The sequence below is a fragment of the Heptranchias perlo genome, chromosome 39, assembly GCF_035084215.1.
Source record: "Heptranchias perlo isolate sHepPer1 chromosome 39, sHepPer1.hap1, whole genome shotgun sequence".
NCBI lineage: Eukaryota > Metazoa > Chordata > Chondrichthyes > Hexanchiformes > Hexanchidae > Heptranchias > Heptranchias perlo.
This window is the reverse complement of record NC_090363.1, coordinates 7774258-7793822: the sequence shown is the minus strand read 5'-3', so window position 1 is coordinate 7793822 and position 19565 is coordinate 7774258. Positions and strand designations below refer to the sequence as shown.

The following is a 19565-nucleotide window of genomic DNA, read 5'->3' as shown; positions in this document are numbered from 1 at the left end:
GTCAAAAATTCTGAAAGCCGTTGAAAAACTTCAAAGGGCATCTCAAAGAAAAATTTGCTGGGCTACAGGGAAAGAGGCTAATTGGACAGCTCGTTCATAGAGCCGGCACTGGCACCATGGGCCGAATGGCCTCTTTCTATGCTGTATGATTCTATGAACCCATTACCAGCCTTGGCCAAGGCTGAAAAGGCAGAGGATTAAAAGACAGGCAGAAATGAATGGAAAGGAAATCCAACGTGCAGGCAGGAGGTTTCAGGCAAGTAACGGAATAGCTCAGTACCAGACCCCATTTGATGGCTGCTGAAGTGGAGGTGGTGCTGCATTGGTAGATATGAGGAGGGTTGCTGTACAGTGCTGTAGGTCAGCAATGCAGGAGTGCCTCTAATTTCAGGATAACCTACTCTCATTACACGTGATAGCCCTACGCCGCATCATATCTGCAGGTGTCTCTACAGCAGGTAGCTTAGCACTGCCTCTACCTCCCACGTTTGTTGCCTAGAGGATGTACCAGGGCCTGCAGAAACAGTTGGCATCTTGGCATGAGGGAAAACCAGCAATGTTGGTTCTGGATCCATGTTGGCATGCCTCCTTTCACGCAGTGCCATTTAAAACCTGACAGTGTTTCCAAGGAAGCATCCCACATTACAATTAGTTAATTGTAAACAATTTTACAACACCAAGTTATAGTCCAGCAATTTTATTTTAAATTCACAAGCTTTCGGAGGCTTCCTCCTTCCTCAGGTGAACGAAATGAAATCCTCGAAATGAAATCGCATTTATAATTCACAGAACAATGCTTGGTGATTACAGACAGTTTTTTCAACTGCCCGTTGCCAAGGCAATCAGTGTGCAGACAGACAGGTGTTACCTGCAAGGTCTCAGAATATACAAATCACCAAAAAAAAACAACAAACAAAAAAAAAACAATTGTAAACAATTTTACAACACCAAGTAATAGTCCAACGATTTTATTTTTAATCCCACAAGCTTTCGGGGGCTTTCCCCTTCCTCAGGCGAAGGGGAAAGCCCCCGAAAGCTTGTGGGATTAAAAATAAAATCGTTGGACTATAACTTGGTGTTGTAAAATTGTTTACAATTGTTAACCCCAGTCCATCACCGGCATCTCCACATCAAAAAAAAAAGAGATAGAGAGGTAGAAACATAGAAAAGACAGCAACTGACCCGTTATATTAAAAACAGATAACATTTGTTCGCTGGTGGGGTAACGTGTAGCGTGACATGAACCCAAGATCCCGGTTGAGGCCGTCCTCATGGGTGCGGAACTTGGCTATCAATTTCTGCTCGATGATTTTGCGTTGTCGTGTGTCTCGAAGGCCGCCTTGGAGTACGCTTACCCGAAGGTCGGTGGATGAATGTCCATGACTGCTGAAGTGTTCCCCGACTGGGAGGGAACCCTCCTGTTTGGTGATTGTTGCGCGGTGTCCGTTCATCCGTTGTCGCAGCGTCTGCATGGTCTCGCCAATGTACCATGCTCTGGGGCATCCTTTCCTGCAACGTATGAGGTAGACAACGTTGGCCGAGTCACAGGAGTATGAACCATGCACCTGGTGGGTGGTGTCCTCTCGTGTGATGGTGGTATCTGTGTCGATGATCTGGCATGTCTTGCAGAGGTTACCGTGGCAGGGTTGTGTGGTGTCGTGGACGCTGTTCTCTTGAAAGCTAGGTAATTTGCTGCGAACGATGGTCTGTTTGAGGTTGGGTGGCTGTTTAAAGGCGAGTAGTGGAGGTGTGGGGATGGCCATAGCGAGGTGTTCGTCGTCATTGATGACATGTTGAAGGCTGCGGAGAACATGGCGTAGTTTCTCCGCTCCGGGGAAGTACTGGACGACAAAGGGTACTCTGTTGGTTGCGTCCCGTGTTAGTCTCCTGAGGAGGTCTATGCGATTTTTTGCTGTGGCCCATCGGAACTGTCGATCGATGAGTCGAGCGTCATATCCCGTTCTTACTAGGGCGTCTTTCAGCGTCTGTAGGTGTCCATCGCGTTCCTCCTCGTCTGAGCAGACCCTGTGTATTCGCAGGGCCTGGCCATAGGGGATGGCCTCTTTAACGTGGTTAGGGTGGAAGCTGGAAAAGTGGAGCATCGTGAGGTTGTCTGTGGGCTTGCGGTAGAGTGAGGTGCTGAGGTGCCCGTCTTTGATGGAGATTCGTGTGTCCAAGAAAGAAACTGATTCTGAGGAGTAGTCCATGGTGAGCTTGATGGTGGGATGGAACTTGTTGATGTTATCGTGTAGTCTCTTTAGTGATTCCTTGCCGTGGGTCCATAGAAAGAAAATGTCGTCGATGTATCTGGTGTATAGTGTTGGTTGGAGGTCTTGTGCAGTGAAGAAGTCCTGCTCGAACTTGTGCATGAAAATGTTGGCATATTGGGGTGCGAATTTGGTCCCCATGGCTGTTCCGTGTGTTTGGGTAAAGAACTGGTTATCGAAGGTGAAGACATTGTGATCCAGGATGAAGCGGATGAGTTGTAGGATGGCGTCCGGAGATTGGCTGTTGTTGGTGTTGAGTATTGATGCTGTCGCAGCGATGCCGTCATCGTGGGGGATACTGGTGTAGAGTGCCGAGACGTCCATCGTGGTGAGAAGTGTTCCTGGTTCAACTGGTCCGTGGGTACTGAGTTTTTGTAGGAAGTCTGTAGTGTCGCGACAGAAGCTGGGGGTTCCCTGTACGATGGGTTTCAGGATGCCCTCGATGTATCCAGAGAGGTTCTCACACAGGGTTCCGTTGCCTGAAAGGATGCCCCAGAGCATGGTACATTGGCGAGACCATGCAGACGCTGCGACAACGGATGAACGGACACCGCGCAACAATCACCAAACAGGAGGGTTCCCTCCCAGTCGGGGAACACTTCAGCAGTCATGGACATTCATCCACCGACCTTCGGGTAAGCGTACTCCAAGGCGGCCTTCGAGACACACGACAACGCAAAATCGTCGAGCAGAAATTGATAGCCAAGTTCCGCACCCATGAGGACGGCCTCAACCGGGATCTTGGGTTCATGTCACGCTACACGTTACCCCACCAGCGAACAAATGTTATCTGTTTTTAATATAACGGGTCAGTTGCTGTCTTTTCTATGTTTCTACCTCTCCATCTCTGTTTTTTTTTTGTTTGTTGTTTTTTTTGGTGATTTGTATATTCTGAGACCTTGCAGGTAACACCTGTCTGTCTGCACACTGATTGCCTTGGCAACGGGCAGTTGAAAAAACTGTCTGTAATCACCAAGCATTGTTCTGTGAATTATAAATGCGATTTCATTTCGAGGATTTCATTTCGTTCACCTGAGGAAGGAGGAAGCCTCCGAAAGCTTGTGAATTTAAAATAAAATTGCTGGACTATAACTTGGTGTTGTAAAATTGTTTACAATTGTCAACCCCAGTCCATCACCGGCATCTCCACATCATGGCTACAATTAGTTAGGTATTCAAATATCTTTGTGCTATCATTGTGTCTGGTGTCCCACCTACCTTGGAAAAGAGGAGCCTGCACCTGCATTTAACATCTGCCAAAGTGAAGTATCTTCACTTCTGTCGTGGGTAGATGAGCTCAGGGTTTATGTCTCATGCTGCTTAACCTGCCTGATATACCTCAGTATATCTTACCCGTCTTCCCTTGAGTATAGAAGATTAAGGGGTGATCTAATTGAGGTGGTTAAGAAAGTTAAAGAAGTCGATAGGGTAGCTGGAGAGAAACTATTTCCACTGGTGGGGGAGTCCAGAACAAGGGGGCATAACCTTAAAATTAGAGCTGGGCCATTCAGGGGTGATGTCAGGAAGCACTTCGTAACACAAAAGGGTAGTGGAAATCTGGAACTCTCTTCCCCCCAAAAAGCTGTTGAGGCTGGGGGTCAATTGAAAATTTCATAACTGAGATTGACAGATTTTTTTTGTTAGGTAAGGGTATTAAGGGATACGGAACTGAAGCAGGTAAATGCAGTTAAGGTACAGATCAGCCATGATCAAACTGAATGGCGGAACAGGCTCGAAGGGCTGAATGGCCTCCTCCTGTTCCTATGCAGGACTTGTGCCTGTTTCTCATCCGAATGTCGCCCGGTAGCTGCAGGAAAATAGGTGCTTTTTGATCTCAGAGAAAAACACCAAGCTGACAAGATTGTGGAGCTCAATTTATTGTTAAGAAAATTAACACGAAAGTGAATCAATCAGCAGAGGAGAACAGACGCACTACTTTCGACATCAACGGTACATTAAACTGTTACGAGTGTCAGCTGGGCTCAAGCGATTCCCCCCTCTCACCTCCGAGTCAGAAGGTCATTCCCTGCCCAATGAAACTGCCGCGCACTTCCCTACAAAATAAGATTGGAGGTAAAATAAAAACAATGACACGGACTCGGTGTCAGGTCAGATACTCATCGTTTATTGCAGGGTACTACAAGGAAGGGCAACTGGATCAGGGCCACGTTCACTTTTAAACTTGAGGGCAACTTCACGCTAGACAGAGCCCAACCATCACAGAACAGTTACCAGAACACAAAAACAAAAAAAAACTTTCTTTTAAAAAAAAGCAACATATAGAACTTCGAAAAAAGCAAAAAAAAGGGGCACAGATCATCTTGGGAAATGGGGAAAAAAAATCAATTCCGCAGCTAGTATTAAAAAAAAAGAAACACCAATATTTAGGTATATAGTATTTTCCCTGGTGTCCTCCGCGCTAAATCCCGACGGTGAGTGTAATCCGCACAACGTACGACCCGAGTTTTGTGTGTGTACCAGGGGAACCCGCGGTTCTCGTCAATGGGTATTACCAAACCTGTGAAAGGAAGCACATCACAGACTGTTCAAAAACACGCTGATCGCTACACGCGAACTACACACACACACAACTCTACAAGGGCGAGCATCTCGGGCAACAATCACTGCCACTTTTAACCCTTCAAAAGAACAGGGAGTGAGACCTGGGGAGTAGGGAGGAGAGAAGGTAGAACGATTACTGAATGGTTTCTTCCCCCCCCCTCCGCAAGAGTTCTTCTGACGACTTGGCTGATGAGCATACCACCTCAGCACGATAGAGGAGCCGGGCGGAGAAGTCGCCCAGTGTTACGTTAGCGATTACAGCCAGGGTGCCAACCGTTGCGGGGGGAGGGCGGGGCTGGGGGCAGGAGGAACTGCAATCCGTTTCGGGGGCCATCAGGTTTAGGAGGGGGAAGATCCAGCCGGGGTTCCTGCTCCTGATCACGTAGCCAGCCAACGCTCCCACGTTCCACCCTCCGTAAACTTCAGCTCATTCCCAACTCTGCTGTCCATATCCTAATTCGCACCAAGTCCCGTTCACCCATCACCCCTGTGCTCGCTGACCTACAATGGCTCCTGGTCCGGGAACGCCTCGATTTTAAGATTCTCATCCTTGTGTTCAAATCCCTCAATGGCTTCGCCCTCCCCATCTCTGTAACCTCCTCCAGCCCTACAACCCTTCGAGATCTCTGCTCTCCTCCAATTCTTGCCTCTTGCGCATCCCCGATTTTCATCGCTCTACCATTGGCGGCCGTGCCTTCAACCGCCTAGGCCCTAAGCTCTGGTATTCCCTCCCTAAACCTCCCAGCCTCTCTCTCTTCCTTTAAGGCAGTCCTTAAAACCTACCTCTTTGACCAAGCTTTTCTGTTCTAATATTTCTTTTGTGGCTCAGTTTCAAATTTTGTCTGACAATCGTTCCTGTGAAGTGCCTTGGGACGTTTTACCACGTTAAAGGCGCTGTATAAATGCAAGTTGTTGTGGAATTGTGCTCCCCCTGGGGTGCTCCTTAGATTGCGATCAGACTCTCACACACACACACACATCACCACGCAGCAGTCAGTTCAATTTCTGTTTTTTGGGGAGCAGGTAACGTTCGGGCACCTTTCTGCCCCTGCTGTTTCCGCACACTATCTGCAATTCCATCTCTCGAGCCTCGGCCGGTGGTGAAAACAGTTTCTGGGGGAAGTGGACAAGAGCAGGAAGCTAAAGTGGCGGCCTCGCTGTCAGCACGCCTGGGGACATCCCCCCCGTACTCAGCGCCTCTCCACTGTATTAGGCCCGAGACCGGGGGGTGGGTGGGTGGGTTGGGGGTGTAGCGTGCGTGCGCGCGTACGTACGCGTGTTGTGTCGAGAGATCACGCACTTGACCCGCGCCGCGTCGCTCCGCGCTGCCGACACTCGCTGAACGGTAAAAAAGGAAAAGGGCCACTCAGGATGGGCGCCTGTTGGAACCGCATCCCAGTGAGAGTTTGGGGGGAGGGGGGGGAAAATGGGAGGAGGGGTGGGTTGGGGGGGGGGGGGTGGTGGGGGGGGGAGGGAAAGTGGAACAGTTCCAACAGAAACAAAAAGAAAACGGACAAGAGAAACAGTTGCAGCGCCAGTTACCCACAAAATGCAACCTGAAGCTAGTCTGAGAGTTGCTACTTTCCACTGGCTCCGATGGTGGGAACAGGAGCTGAGTTTCCAACAGGCACAAAACTGTTAAAGAGGAGGGGAAACGACACAGCATTTCAGTTCATTCAACAAACCTACAATCGCCGCGACTATTTCGAGTTTCGAAAGTGTATTTTTTTTTAACACACACACACACACACGAAATCGTTAGTAACATTGTCAAACGTTAAATGTGTCAACGCTTATTATTCATCTCGGTACCACCGCACAACGCTCGGCACTTGATGCAACTGGCCTTGTAACAGCTCATGCAGATCTCATGCTCCGAGCCTCTGCTTCCGGTGAACATCCTGCCCCTCCTGCGGCTTCGCTGAGCGGGAAGAAAGGTCTCGGATCCTTTTCATAGGCTTTCGGGGATAGCTTGCCTCGAGATCGGCAGCGAGTGGGCATAAGTTCAGGATTAGTACTAGAATCACAAAGTGGGAGTTGGGGGGGGAGGGGGTGGGGAAGGTTAGAAGTATTTTTTTCCCACTCTCTCTCTCCCGTGTGAAGAGTTATCAGAGTCCGGAAATACACTGTCGCAAATGGCCGTCAAAAGCAGGTAAATCGCGACATTTAAAGAGGGAGTTCAAACACTTGAAGAAACGTCTACGACCTGCACCGTACGCACAACACATCTCTCCACTGCTCGCCTTAGTTTCATCAGCTTCAGCAGTATTAATAATGACTGGCGAGGGAAGCAGGTGAACGATTTGAAGTCGGAAAGCGAGAGCTGGTTCAATGTGTAAATGTGCTGCTTACTGTGGTACGGAGTCCTACACAACGGGAAGGTCAAGGGTTCAATTCTTGGTCTGCGCTGACACAGCAGTAGTTGGCTTCAGCACTCCTGAGCTGGGGGCTGGGGAAGGAGAGTCAAGCGCAGTATCTCGATCCTGCAACGCTATTTAGTGACCCCCCGTGCTGGAAAGCGTGTCGGTAGGGACGGGATTGAGCTGCACGGTCAAAGAGGGTACCAAAAACTCACTGTCCAGGATGATACATGTAAAATGGGTCAGTTGGGTACTGGAAAGGTGCCGGTAGCAGTGTACTCATACAGGAATGAGTACCTTCAGGAGAGGAGAAGAAAAAAATTAGGTGGTGGAACAAAACAAACATCAAAAGAAGGCCGACCACATGTAACCATAGCGATGTAATTTTCTTGGCTCATTCTAAGGTACACACACACACACACACACATACACGGGTAACCCAAGTCAGAACACAACATACACACAGAAAAAGATGAAGAACAAATATAACTGTGAACTAGTAGAATAGAGGGCACCACTGTGGCTGACAAGTGTTTAAAAAGTCAGCACGATAATGGTCTGCTCAAAGTGTTCACTCGTGCCCAAGCAGCTGCCGTATGGACATCTTAAAGGTTCAGATCCACCTTGAACCTGGGAGTTGCTGGTGGGCGAGAGCTCCGAGCAGAGCCGGCTGACTCCCACCGTACAATAGCACCGCAGAGTTCAGCCCAGATTTCAGCGGCTGGAAGGAAACTGTCGACGGGAAGCTACAGAGGCTGGACTCGCCCTTTCAGAGGCAAGTCAGCCCACTCAAGGGTAAGGGGCGCCCAGCTGGTCCCACATCACAATCCACACAATGAGTAGTTTCTGCTCAACTGTTTTCCCCAGTCAAGAGGAGAAATGCATAGAATCTGGAGAGCATGGATTGTAGACACGGTCCCCTAAGGTTAACAGGATTTAGGGCCCACATCTCCAATGCCCCGTTGACTAACCTTTACAGCCATTTATCAGAGCTCACTGCCGTCGGTTGGTCGGAGCCATGATGTGACGAAGATAAAGGCTTCAAAGTCTTAACAATTTAAGGTAACTGGCAAAAGAACCAGAGGGAAGATGAGAAGGATTTATTTATTTTTTTGCACACAGCGACTTGTTGTGCCTGAAAGGGCGGTGGAAGCAGATTCAATAGTAACTTTCAAAAGGGAATTGGATAAATACTTGAAGGGGAAGGGGCAGGGGAGTGGGACTAATTGGATGGCTCTTTCAAAAAGCCGGTACAGGCACGATGGGCCGAATGGCCTCCTTCTGTGCTGTCTGATTCTAAAGTGATGCCATTCACTTCCTCCTCCCTCTCACCCAAGCCTGGTCAAAATGGAGCAATTCCCTTTTACTGTCGTTTGACCGCTGGGAATCCCCCTCTCTCGATGGTTAGCTGTAGCACACATTGCACGGGGTGGGGGGAGGGAGGGGAGGGGAAAGGGGGAGGCAGGAGGTCCCGTTCATTAGGAGTTGGGCGCTGTGGTACAAATGACTTCAGTTGTGCAGAAAAGTACAAGCGACACTCCCGTGATAGGTAACTGTGTGCCTACAGCAGGTAGTGGTGAAGAGAAAATAAACCTACACCCGAACTTCATCGTGAGGACATGCACGAAACAAAATCCTACAGCCACCTTGCACACACTGGAGCTGCAAATCAAATCAACACAATTGCTGGAAACACACAGCAGGCCAAGCCAGCATCTGAAACAAGGAAAAGACGGGTTTGTTTCATGGGACGGAGATCTTTGGTCATAGCAAGAACCCGTTTTTCTCTTTCCAAGACACTGATCGAACTGATGTGCACTTCTGGCATTTTCAGCCTCTACCTCAGGAGAGGCACAGTCATTTTTTTTTTTGATTCCCCTCCAATGGCGGCCGGAGAACTTACTGTATTCCCGATGGCACCGGTCAATTGGCTTGAGATCTGCAGCGCGCCGCTTAAATCTAGACAGAACTCGCCCCGCGCAGACACAGCAGCAGCCACGGAGTTAAACCAACCGCGACAGCGAGAAAAGCCGATTTTTTTTATTAAGACGGAAGGCGTCAACCTACCAAACAGGACGCAAATTTACTCGGGGAGAAATCTGAACCGAAGCCAAGTCGCTGGAGGTGCCGTGCGGACAGGCACGTTGTCAAAGGAAGAGCACGATCCAACAGTGTAGAGGGGTGAGGGGGGAGGGGGGGGGGATCCCCCTGGAGTCCCCCATCCCCCCCTCGGGCTCGCCCTCTCCTCTCCTCCTAGTCAGGTAGGCAGCAGAAGGAAAGACCCATTTTGTGCATGGAGAGGACCTGAGGATGAGAAAGCAGGCACCAACACCGCGCGAGCTTTGATTCTCAACATCGTACAAACGACAGCAGTTTAAAACAAAAAAAAAACACGCGCGCACACGCGCACAAACAGGAACGGCGATCAAGGACCTGCTTAGAAATACTGCCACAACCCTCTTGGAGCAGGAACCTTAAGTCGGCACAATGAATACGGATAAGAAAACGTAAAACCAATTCACCGATCTATAAGCCGGCCGATTATAATTCTAATACAAGACCGCAAAAAAGTGCAGCAAATCTTTATATAAATATTTATCTATATTAAAATGACCTAGATGACTCTCACTCACCTTTCAGTTAGTAAGCAGAGTACTGTGTCTGCTCCACATAGGCTTCAGTCGTTGTACCTGTCGCGGTGTATGCAGCACTGTTGGTCACCGTATTTGTGTATTCGTACCCGTAAGTGCTGGTGTAGTCGGTGGTGGCGTAGTTGGCGGTGGTATAATCGGTGGCGGCGTAATTGGTGGCGGCGTAGTCTGTGGTGGCATAGTTGGTGGCGGCGTAGTCCGTGGTGGCATAGTTGGCGGTGGCGTATTCGGTGACTGGCGCTGCCGCGGGTCGCCGGAGTGGGCTCCGGTCACGGGCATAATAGGTTGGGGGCTGGGAGATGGCACTTTGGTCGTAAGGCTCCAACGCTTTGGGCATGCGTTCTCTCATGGCAGAGCCGAAGGTGGCCAGCGGGGTCCCCCATCGATCGGGATACGGAGTCCCCACGGCTCCATACGCTCCCGCCCGGTACTTCTCGTAGTAGTCGACGTATCGGCTGTCATAGTAGGGCTGCTCCCCGTACCGCGGGGGGATGGCATAGGGGTCTAGGTAGTCGGGGGTGAATCCGACGCCCAACTCCTGCCGATCCGTTGGGCACTCTTTGGACCAGTGGCCATCTTTACCGCACCGGAAGCAGGTGTTTTTCTCGCCCATTCCGGGCTGTATCCGCAGCCGGCTCTTGGAAAGTTCAACGTGCATCCGTTTGCCTGTTTAAAAAAAAGAGACACACAAGAGAATATTCTTAATTAATTAGAGGACACAGATTTAAGGTAATTGGCAAAAGAACCAGAGCGGCAGAGGGCAGGGGGGCAATGAGGAGAATTTTTTTTTAAAACACAGCGAGTTATGATGCTCTGGAATGCACTGCCTGAAAGGGTGTTGGAAGCAGATTCAATAATAACTTTCAAAAAGGAATTGGCAAGGGAAAAAAAAATTGCAAGGCTATGGGGAAAGGGTAGGGCAGTGGGACTTTGGACGGACCCAATCTATAACTGTACCGCTAGATGCTTTCACAGTTTAACTGGGCACAATATGATAATTTCACTGACTGGCATTGTACCATATTTAAATCCCAGCGACAGCACTGGTGGTGGGAGGGAGGGGAGGGGAGAGGATGCACAGAGATGGAAGGGAAAGGTTAGTGTTACAAGTTGAGGGTCTTCCCTTAGATACTTTCTTACGTAGGTACAGCGATGCTAGTTACACTCGTAGGTGGTCTGAACGCCTCGTATTTAGGGGTGTACTGATCGAACTCTCCGAGAGAATAACCTAGGGATAACAGTCGTATCCCCCTTGCAATCTGAACTGGATATTTGTGTCTTTCACACATTTTCCTTCAATCCTTTCGAAGGCGGACTTAGAAACCACTTGGTAAGAGGCCAGATACGGATTGTCACGCTGTTTTATTTCGCTTTAGGTGAACATACAGAGCAACGGTTATGATCAGACTCACTTAGCACAATCAGTACGACTTGTCTTCACGCAACACAATAATAATAAGCACGCTATGCTTCCCCACCCTCACCATCAGGTGGTGGTCCTACCGGACTTAAAGTAACTCCGAATCACCTTCCTGCATTCTCCTTGCAGCTTTCTGCTTGAATTCAGACCGACTGCCTGCGTCTGTTTTTTTTAAAAATTACCCTGTGTTACTACAACAACTACTTGCATTTATATAGCACCTTTAACGTAGTAAAACATCCCACAGCGCTTCACAGAAGCAATTATCAAGCAAAATTTGACACCAAACTACATAAGGAGATATTAGGACAAACTTGGATACATTACACTCAGTCCCCTCATCTAAATCATTGATATACATTGCAAACAGCTGAGGCCCAAGCACCGATCCTTGCGGCAACCCACTAGTTACAACCTGCCAACCCGAAAATGACCCGTTGGTTCCTACTCTCTGTTTTCTGTCCGTTAACCAATCCTCAATCCCTGCTGAGGTTGAGGGCTGTTTTCTGTTCCCCCACTCCTGATGGTGATCTGTTCCACAATTCTATCTCCTTCTTACTAAAAAAAAGTTGTCTAAATTTCTTATTTTCCTTTGACATCTTGAACTTTAAACTGATGACTCCTCATCCTTTCCTGGATTCAAATCCCATATACTTATGGGAATCTTAAAGGCCTCTATCAACAACTCCCGCCACCCCCCCCGCTTTATTATCCTCCTCTTCATCAGACAGTTAAGTCCCAAGGTGGACAATGTTTCCTTGTAACCCTGCTCTCTAAATTCGGGATATTGCCCTTTTCAGATAATTCTACATCTTTACTTTTAACAATAGAAGCCGAGGCCCAATGTAACTTAAGCAACACCTCTTTAGACATACAAGTCGTATCCCAAGATCCTGGCATTTTGTCTGTCTTCTTCACCACCTGCAATAAACAACCGATTGTGGCAACCCATCCACAAAAATCTCCAGATTTTTCCTGCTGTTACCTCAAGCACATTCCCATTTAACATGGAATCAACATTCTTGCTTTAAAAAAAAAATTAACCTCACAATCTTATACTTGTATAGCTGAACTCCAGCTGCCACCTCTGCTCCATAACAACTTACATCTATATAAGCACCTTTAACGTAGAAAAACACCCCAATGTCCACCTCCTTCTGGATTATTGGTTAATATCAATGGCCCCTGCATCCAATTTTGCATCTTCCGTAAACTTAAGACACCATGGGCAACACAGGAGGAATTTCTCATTCAGTATGTGGATGGCTCGACTAGAGAGGGGGCAAAACTTGACCTCCTCTTGGGAAATAAGGAAGGGCAGGTGACAGAAGTGTTAGTGAGGGATCACTTTGGGACCAGTGATCATAATTCCATTAGTTTTAAGATAGCTATGGAGAATGATAGGTCTGGCCCAAAAGTTAAAATTCTAAATTGGGGAAAAGCCAATTTTGATGGTATTAGACAGGAACTTTCAGAAGTTGATTGGGAGAGTCTGTTGGCAGGCAAAGGGACGTCTGGTAAGTGGGAGGCTTTCAAAAGTGTGTTAACCAGGGTTCAGGGTAAGCACATTCCTTATAAAGTGAAGGGCAAGGCTGGTAGAAGTAGGGAACCTTGGATGACTCGGGAGATTGAGGCCCTAGTCAAAAAGAAGAAGGAGGCATATGACATGCATAGGTAGCTGGGATCAAGTGGATCCCTTGAAGAGTATAGAGATTGCCGGAGTAGAGTTAAGAGAGAAATCAGGAGGGCAAAAAGGGGACATGAGATTGCTTTGGCAGATAAGGCAAAGGAGAATCCAAAGAGCTTCTACAAATACATAAAGGGCAAAAGAGTAACTAGGGAGAGAGTAGGGCCTCTTAAGGATCAACAAGGTCATCTATTTGCGGAACCATAAGAGATGGGTGAGATCCTGAATGAATATTTCACATCGGTATTTACGGTTGAGAAAGGCATGGATGTTAGGGAACTTGGGGAAATAAATAGTGATGTCTTGAGGAGTGTACATATTACAGAGAGGGAGGTGTTGGAAGTCTTAACGCGCATCAAGGTAGATAAATCTCCGGGACCTGATGAAATGTATCCCAGGACGTTATGGGAGGTTAGGGAGGAAATTGCGGGTCCCCTAGCAGAGATATTTGAATCATCCACCACTACAGGTGAGGTGCCTGAAGATTGGAGGGTAGCAAACGTTGTGCCTTTGTTTAAGAAGGGCGGCAGGGAAAAGCCTGGGAACTACAGACCGGTGAGCCTGACATCTGTAGTGGGTAAGTTGTTAAAGGGTATTCTGAGGGACAGGATCTACAGGCATTTGGAGAGGCAGGGACTGATTAGGAACAGTCAGCATGGTTTTGTGAGAGGAAAATCATGTCTCACGAATTTGATTGAGTTTTTTGAAGGGGTAACCAAGAAGATAGATGAGGGCTGTGCAGTAGACGTGGTCTACATGGACTTCAGCAAAGCCTTTGACAAGGTACCGCATGGTAGGTTGTTACATAAGGTTAAATCTCATGGGATCCAAGGTGAGGTAGCCAATTGGATACAAAATTGGCTTGACGACAGAAGACAGAGGGTGGTTGTAGAGGGTTGTTTTTCAAACTGGAGGCCTGTGTCCAGCGGTGTGCCTCAGGGATCGGTGCTGGGTCCGCTGTTATTTGTTATTTATATTAATGATTTGGATGAGAATTTAGGAGGCATGGTTAGTAAGTTTGCAGATGACACCAAGATTGGTGGCATTGTGGACAGTGAAGAAAGTTATCTAGGATTGCAACGAGATCTTGATAAATTGGGCCAGTGGGCCGATGAATGGCAGATGGAGTTTAATTTAGATAAATGTGAGGTGATGCATTTTGGTAGATCGAATCGGGCCAGGACCTACTCCGTTAATGGTAGGGCGTTGGGGAGAGTTATAGAACAAAGAGGTCTAGGAGTACAGGTTCATAGCTCCTTGAAAGTGGAGTCACAGGTGGATAGGGTGGTGAAGAAGGCATTCGGCATGCTTGGTTTCATTGGTCAGAACATTGAATGCAGGAGTTGGGATGTCTTGTTGAAGTTGTACAGGGCATTGGTGAGGCCACACTTGGAATACTGTGTACAGTTCTGGTCACCCTATTGTAGAAAGGATATTATTAAACTAGAAAGAGTGCAGAAAAGATTTACTAGGATGCTACCGGGACTTGATGGTTTGACTTATAGGGAGAGGTTGGATAGACTGGGACTTTTTTCCCTGGAGAGTAAGAGGTTAAGGGGTGATCTTATAGAAGTCTATAAAATAATGAGGGGCATAGATAAGGTAGATAGTCAAAATCTTTTCCCAAAGGTAGGGGAGTCTATAACGAGGGGGCATAGATTTAAGGTGAGAGGGGAGAGATACAAAAGGGTCCAGAGGGGCAATTTTTTCACTCAAAGGGTGGTGAGTGTCTGGAACGAGCTGCCAGAGGCAGTAGTAGAGGCGGGTACAATTTTGTCTTTTAAAAAGCATTTGGACAGTTACATGGGTAAGATGGGTATAGAGGGATATGGGCCAAGTGCAGGAAATTGGGACTAGCTGAGTGGTATAAACTGGGCGACATGGACATGTTGGGCCGAAGGGCCTGTTTCCATGTTGTAACTTCTATGATTCTATGATTCCAACCTCCAGGTCATTTAGAATAATTCTAATTAAATGATGTGTGACATTTTTCCCCATTTCTCACACCAGCTATTGAGCATTATTGCTGATATTTTTAAAAACCAATTTGTGCCAAATAATGCGTAATAATTGAGCTGTGCCCATTACCCATTAAAACAGCATTGAGGCAGCCCACATACATTTCACATCGATCCCTTACAACTGGCAAACAATCTCTAACGCCTAGACAGAATATCAAGGGGACTATATGAAGCATACAAGTATTTAATTTGCCAGATAAGCTAAATCCTTGAATATTACTTCGATGTAAGGCAAGACAGTAGGGCCAGAGATCATAAACATAATCAGAAATAAATGTTAATCAGATACCAGAAAGAACATCTTCACAAAAGGGGCCAGAAATGATCAGCCAGACAGTATATTCAGACATAATCATTAGGAGCATCCAGAACAGATGGATGCTACTCTCAGAACGTTAGAATACTAAAAGAGGTGAGCTTTGGTGGGCCTGTTCTCATTCTAAAAGAGTCCTTCAACCACTGCAACTGGGGTGAAAGGACAATATCTGAGCCATTGATTGCCCAGTCCAAGAAGTGGAGAGAGCAGTGTCTGACCCACTGCTTCCCACATCAGAGAGAGAGACACACACAGACAGACAGTCACCCCCAGGTTGTAGTAGTGAAAGGACAGTATCTGACCCACTATACCAGCCGCCAAGAAGCACCTGTAATAATTCAAAACTCCAATAAAGGGAGACCAGTCATGGTGACATCTGATCCTTTGTACCAAGTCCACATCCTTGCAATCAATGGCGAGACTGAACACCTCAACAGTTGTTAATCATAATGGCTCAGAGTGACCCAGTTACTACCCTCCAGTAATTTCACCTTTAAACTCCGTGCCATCCAGCCCCTTGATGGCCTCCATGGCATCCTCCCCTCTCTCCATGTGCACGAAGGCGTAATCTTTGATGATGTCGCATTCCAGGACCGTCCCGTACTCCTCAAACTTGGCCTGCAGCTCCTGGCTGGTGCAGCTGGAACTCACTTTACCTACGTGGAGCTTGGTGGAGGATTTGGTCATGCTCTTGCTGGCCTCCACATTGATGGGGACCCCGTGCAGCTTGTAGTGGTGCAGGTTCTCGATTGCCTCCTTCGCTGCATCCTTGTTGTCCATATGCACAAATCCATAGTTCTGTGTTTTATAAAAAAAAAGATTAATTTACAGCAACATTCAGTAATAAAATTAAAATAAGGCTTTAGAAAGAAAAATCGATGTGACAGGAATGTACTTGATGGGTCAGCGGACAAATGCACCACCCAGCAAAAAACTTAAAATCACTCTGAGGGGATATAAATCCTTCCAATATGGAACAGAGCCACAAAGATCAGGAAGGCTCCGTGCCTGGTTTGTGTGAAATTAGCTCATCACACAGCGGGGCCAGCATAATGTGTGCCTGATTTAGGCTCAGTGGGTAATACTCTCGCCTCTCAGTCAGAAGGTTGCAGGATCAAGTCCCGCTTCAGAACCTCGAGCACATAAATCCAGGCTGACACTTCAGTTCACTGTCGAATGTGCTGTCTTTCAGAGGCCCTGTCTGCCCTCTCAAGTGGATGCAAAAGATCCCATAACACTATTTTGAAGAAGAGTAGGGCAGTTTCCCACTTTCTTGGTCAATATTTATCCCTCAAACATCACTAAAAAAAAATTATCTGGTCATTGCTGTGCGTAAATTGGCTGCTGCATTTCCTACATTACAACAGTGACTACACCTCAAAACTACATTTTCTTTCTGTGAAAATACACCCTTCATAGGAGCAGGAGTAGACCATTCAGCCCCTCGAACCTATTCTGCCATTCAATTACATCATGGCTGATCGGTATCTTCCAATATGAAACTAAACTACAGAGATCCCAGACTTAGTGTCTGGTTTGTGTTAAATTAGCTGATCACAGCCAGGCCAGCATAATGTGTACTTGGTTCGATCTCAGCAGTTCCATCAAAAAACAGAAGAACATAAGAAGTGGGAGGAGTAGGCCATATGGCCCCTCGAACCTGCTCCGCCATTAAGATCATGGCTGATCTTCAACCTCAACTCCACATTCCCGCCCGATCCCCATATCCCTTGATTCCCCCACGGTCCAAAAATCTATCAATCTCAGCCTTGAATATACTCAGCGACTGAGCGTCCACAGCCATCTGGGGTAGAGAATTCCAAAGATTCACAACCCTCTGAGTGAAGATATTTTTCCTCATCTCGGTCCTAAATGTCCGACCCCTTATCTTGAGACTATGCCCCCTAAGTTCTAGATTCTCCAGCCAGGGGAAACAGCCTCTCAGCAGCTACCCCTGTCAAGCCCTCTTAAGAATTTTATACCTTTAGATGAGATCGCCTCTCATTCTTCTGAACTCCAGAGAAGATGGGCCCATTCCACAAAGAAACCAGCCAGGGTTCCCACCCTTGATCCAAAGAGCACTGCTAGAGAGTGGATGTGGGGTGGGGTGGGGTGGGATAGAATCGAGGGCGTGCATGATGCCGCCCACAGTCGAACAGCAATGGCGAGACTCAACACACATGAATGAAGGTCAAGGCTCTCACCCACCACCACTCAAGAGAGTTTCCCTGGTAACACACTCTGACCCCTCGCACGGTGTCACTCAGCCAGTTTCCCTGGTAACGGACCCCTGCCCCCCCCCCCCCGCGCTTACCTTGATCAGATCGCACTCGCTCACTTCTCCGTACTTCTCGAACAGGGCCCGGATTTCCTCGGCGGTTGTCGGCCGCGGCAGGTTCCCCACGAAAATTTTAACCATTTTTTTTTCAAACGAAAAAAAAAAGTGAAAGGTTCGAAATAGAAATAATCTATTTTCTAAGCTCTGAAGGGGGGGGAAAGGGGGTAACGGAATCTGACCTGAATGAAACTCAAACTCCACCGGTCTCTCGCTGCGACATAAAATGGCGGCTGCAAATGGCTGGCAGTAGCGGATGAACCCGCCCCGCTCTTAAACCATTGGCTAGCCGCGCGGCACAGTCGACGGTGATTGGTGCTCACACACGTCAATCAATGCTTCATCGTCCGGACGTGTCTGCGCACGCCGCTTGCGGCTGATTGGCTCCGTTATGCGTCAATCAACCCGGATCCCCGCCTACCATCTGCGTCGTTTTGGGGGATTACCAACCGGTTAACATCTGGGCTCGATTTAAAAGATCACTCTGCGGCAGGAAGGACGTGTGATGGGCGAAAGGGTGCAATTTTGAAACGTTAATTTATCTCGTTCTCTCCATAGATGCTGCCTGACCTGCTGTGCATTTTCTGTTTTTGTGTAGGAAGCTTAACCGCGCTGCACGTTAGGCAATTTTTTGTGCTGGTTAGAGCGCCGCCATTTTTGGTACTGGCAGGACAACATCCCTGGCTAACGCATGCGCCTGAAGGAGAAACTAATATAAAAAGCAAACAAATGCAGATGTGGTAATAAACAGGCCACTTCAGGAAAATTCTGCCTGCTTGTGTTTGTTTAGCACCTTATCACCTTGAAATTTGAATTTCACATATAATTAATTACTTTTGAAGTGAAGTGAGAGTTTGCATATAAGGAAGCTTGGGTGCCATAATTTACAAGCAACTTGGAGAAATATTTAATATGTGTGTGTTACAGATAAACACAGGTGTTAACCCATTTAATGTAAGCTGCTTAGCACCTCTGCTAAAATAGCAGCCGGGAATATCTCACAAATGCACTAATGCTTCATTCGATATTATCACCAGCACTAATTTGTAGCCTATTCACCCCTTTCAAAACTGTTTATTTTCTTGTACTGTTAATCATAGAATCATACAACACACAAGGAGGCCATTCGGCCCATCGTGGTTGTGCAGGCTCTTCGGAAGAGCCTGTCCAATTAATCCCACTCCCCTGCTCTTTTCCCATAGCCCTGCAAATTTTTCCTTTTTCAGTATTTTACTAATTCCCTTTTGAAAGTTACTATTGAATCTGCTTCCACCGCCCTTTCAGGCAGTGCATTCCAGATCATAACAACTCGCTGAGTAAAAAAAATTCTCATCTCGCCTCTGGTTCTTTTGCTAATTATCTTAAATCTGTGTCGTCTGGTCACCGACCCTTCTGCCAGTGGAAACAGTTTTGCCTTATTTATTGTGTTGAACACTTCTATTAAATCTCCCCTTAACCGTCTCTGCTCTAAGGAGAACAATCCCAGCTTCTCCAGTCTCTCCGCATAACCGAAGTCCCTCATCCCTGGTACCATTCCAGTAAATCTCCTCTGCAATCTCTCCAAGGCCTTGATATCCTTCCTAAAGTGTGGTGCCCAGGATTGGACACAATACTCCAGCTGGGGCCTAACCAGTGATTTCTACCAAGGACATCCAGTCGCTCTACACCTCCATCCCTCACCAGGACCGCCTGCTCCTTGAACTGAGGCCCAACCAGTCCCCATCCACTGCCCTCCTCCTCTGCCTGGCTGAACATGTTCTTACATTGAACTTCTCCTTTAACCCAAATAAAAGGTGTCGCTATGGGAACCCGTATGGGTCCTAGCTATGCCTGCCTTTTCGTGGGATATGTGGAACATTCCTTGTTCCAGTCCTACTCAAGTCCGCTCCCTCACCTCTTTTTCCGGTACATTGATGGGTGCCATTTCCTGCTCTCGCCCTGAACTG

At 47.5% G+C, this 19565-nt stretch overlaps 1 protein-coding gene across 4 annotated transcripts; it reads right to left on the bottom strand.

Annotated features, from left to right (window-relative positions):
* Positions 1 to 4128: 4128 nt before the first annotated feature.
* LOC137305189 (RNA-binding protein 4B-like) lies at positions 4129 to 17848 on the bottom strand. 4 transcript variants are annotated; one of them, XR_010958672.1, is made up of 5 exons: positions 17599 to 17848; positions 15776 to 16082; positions 9823 to 10506; positions 6372 to 6464; positions 4372 to 4785 (listed from the first exon to the last, which is right to left on the bottom strand). XR_010958672.1 is itself a non-coding variant. In XM_067974012.1 (4 exons), exons 1-3 carry the CDS (start codon positions 17701 to 17703, stop codon positions 9830 to 9832), a joined length of 1089 nt encoding a protein of 362 aa, XP_067830113.1. In that variant the 5' UTR covers positions 17704 to 17848; the 3' UTR covers positions 4129 to 4321; positions 9823 to 9829. The 4 variants fall into 4 exon arrangements, 2 of the variants coding, with proteins under 2 accessions (XP_067830113.1, XP_067830112.1); XR_010958673.1 differs by having other exon boundaries at positions 6376 to 6464; XM_067974012.1 differs by lacking the exons at positions 4372 to 4785; positions 6372 to 6464 and adding an exon at positions 4129 to 4321.
* Positions 17849 to 19565: the final 1717 nt, after the last annotated feature.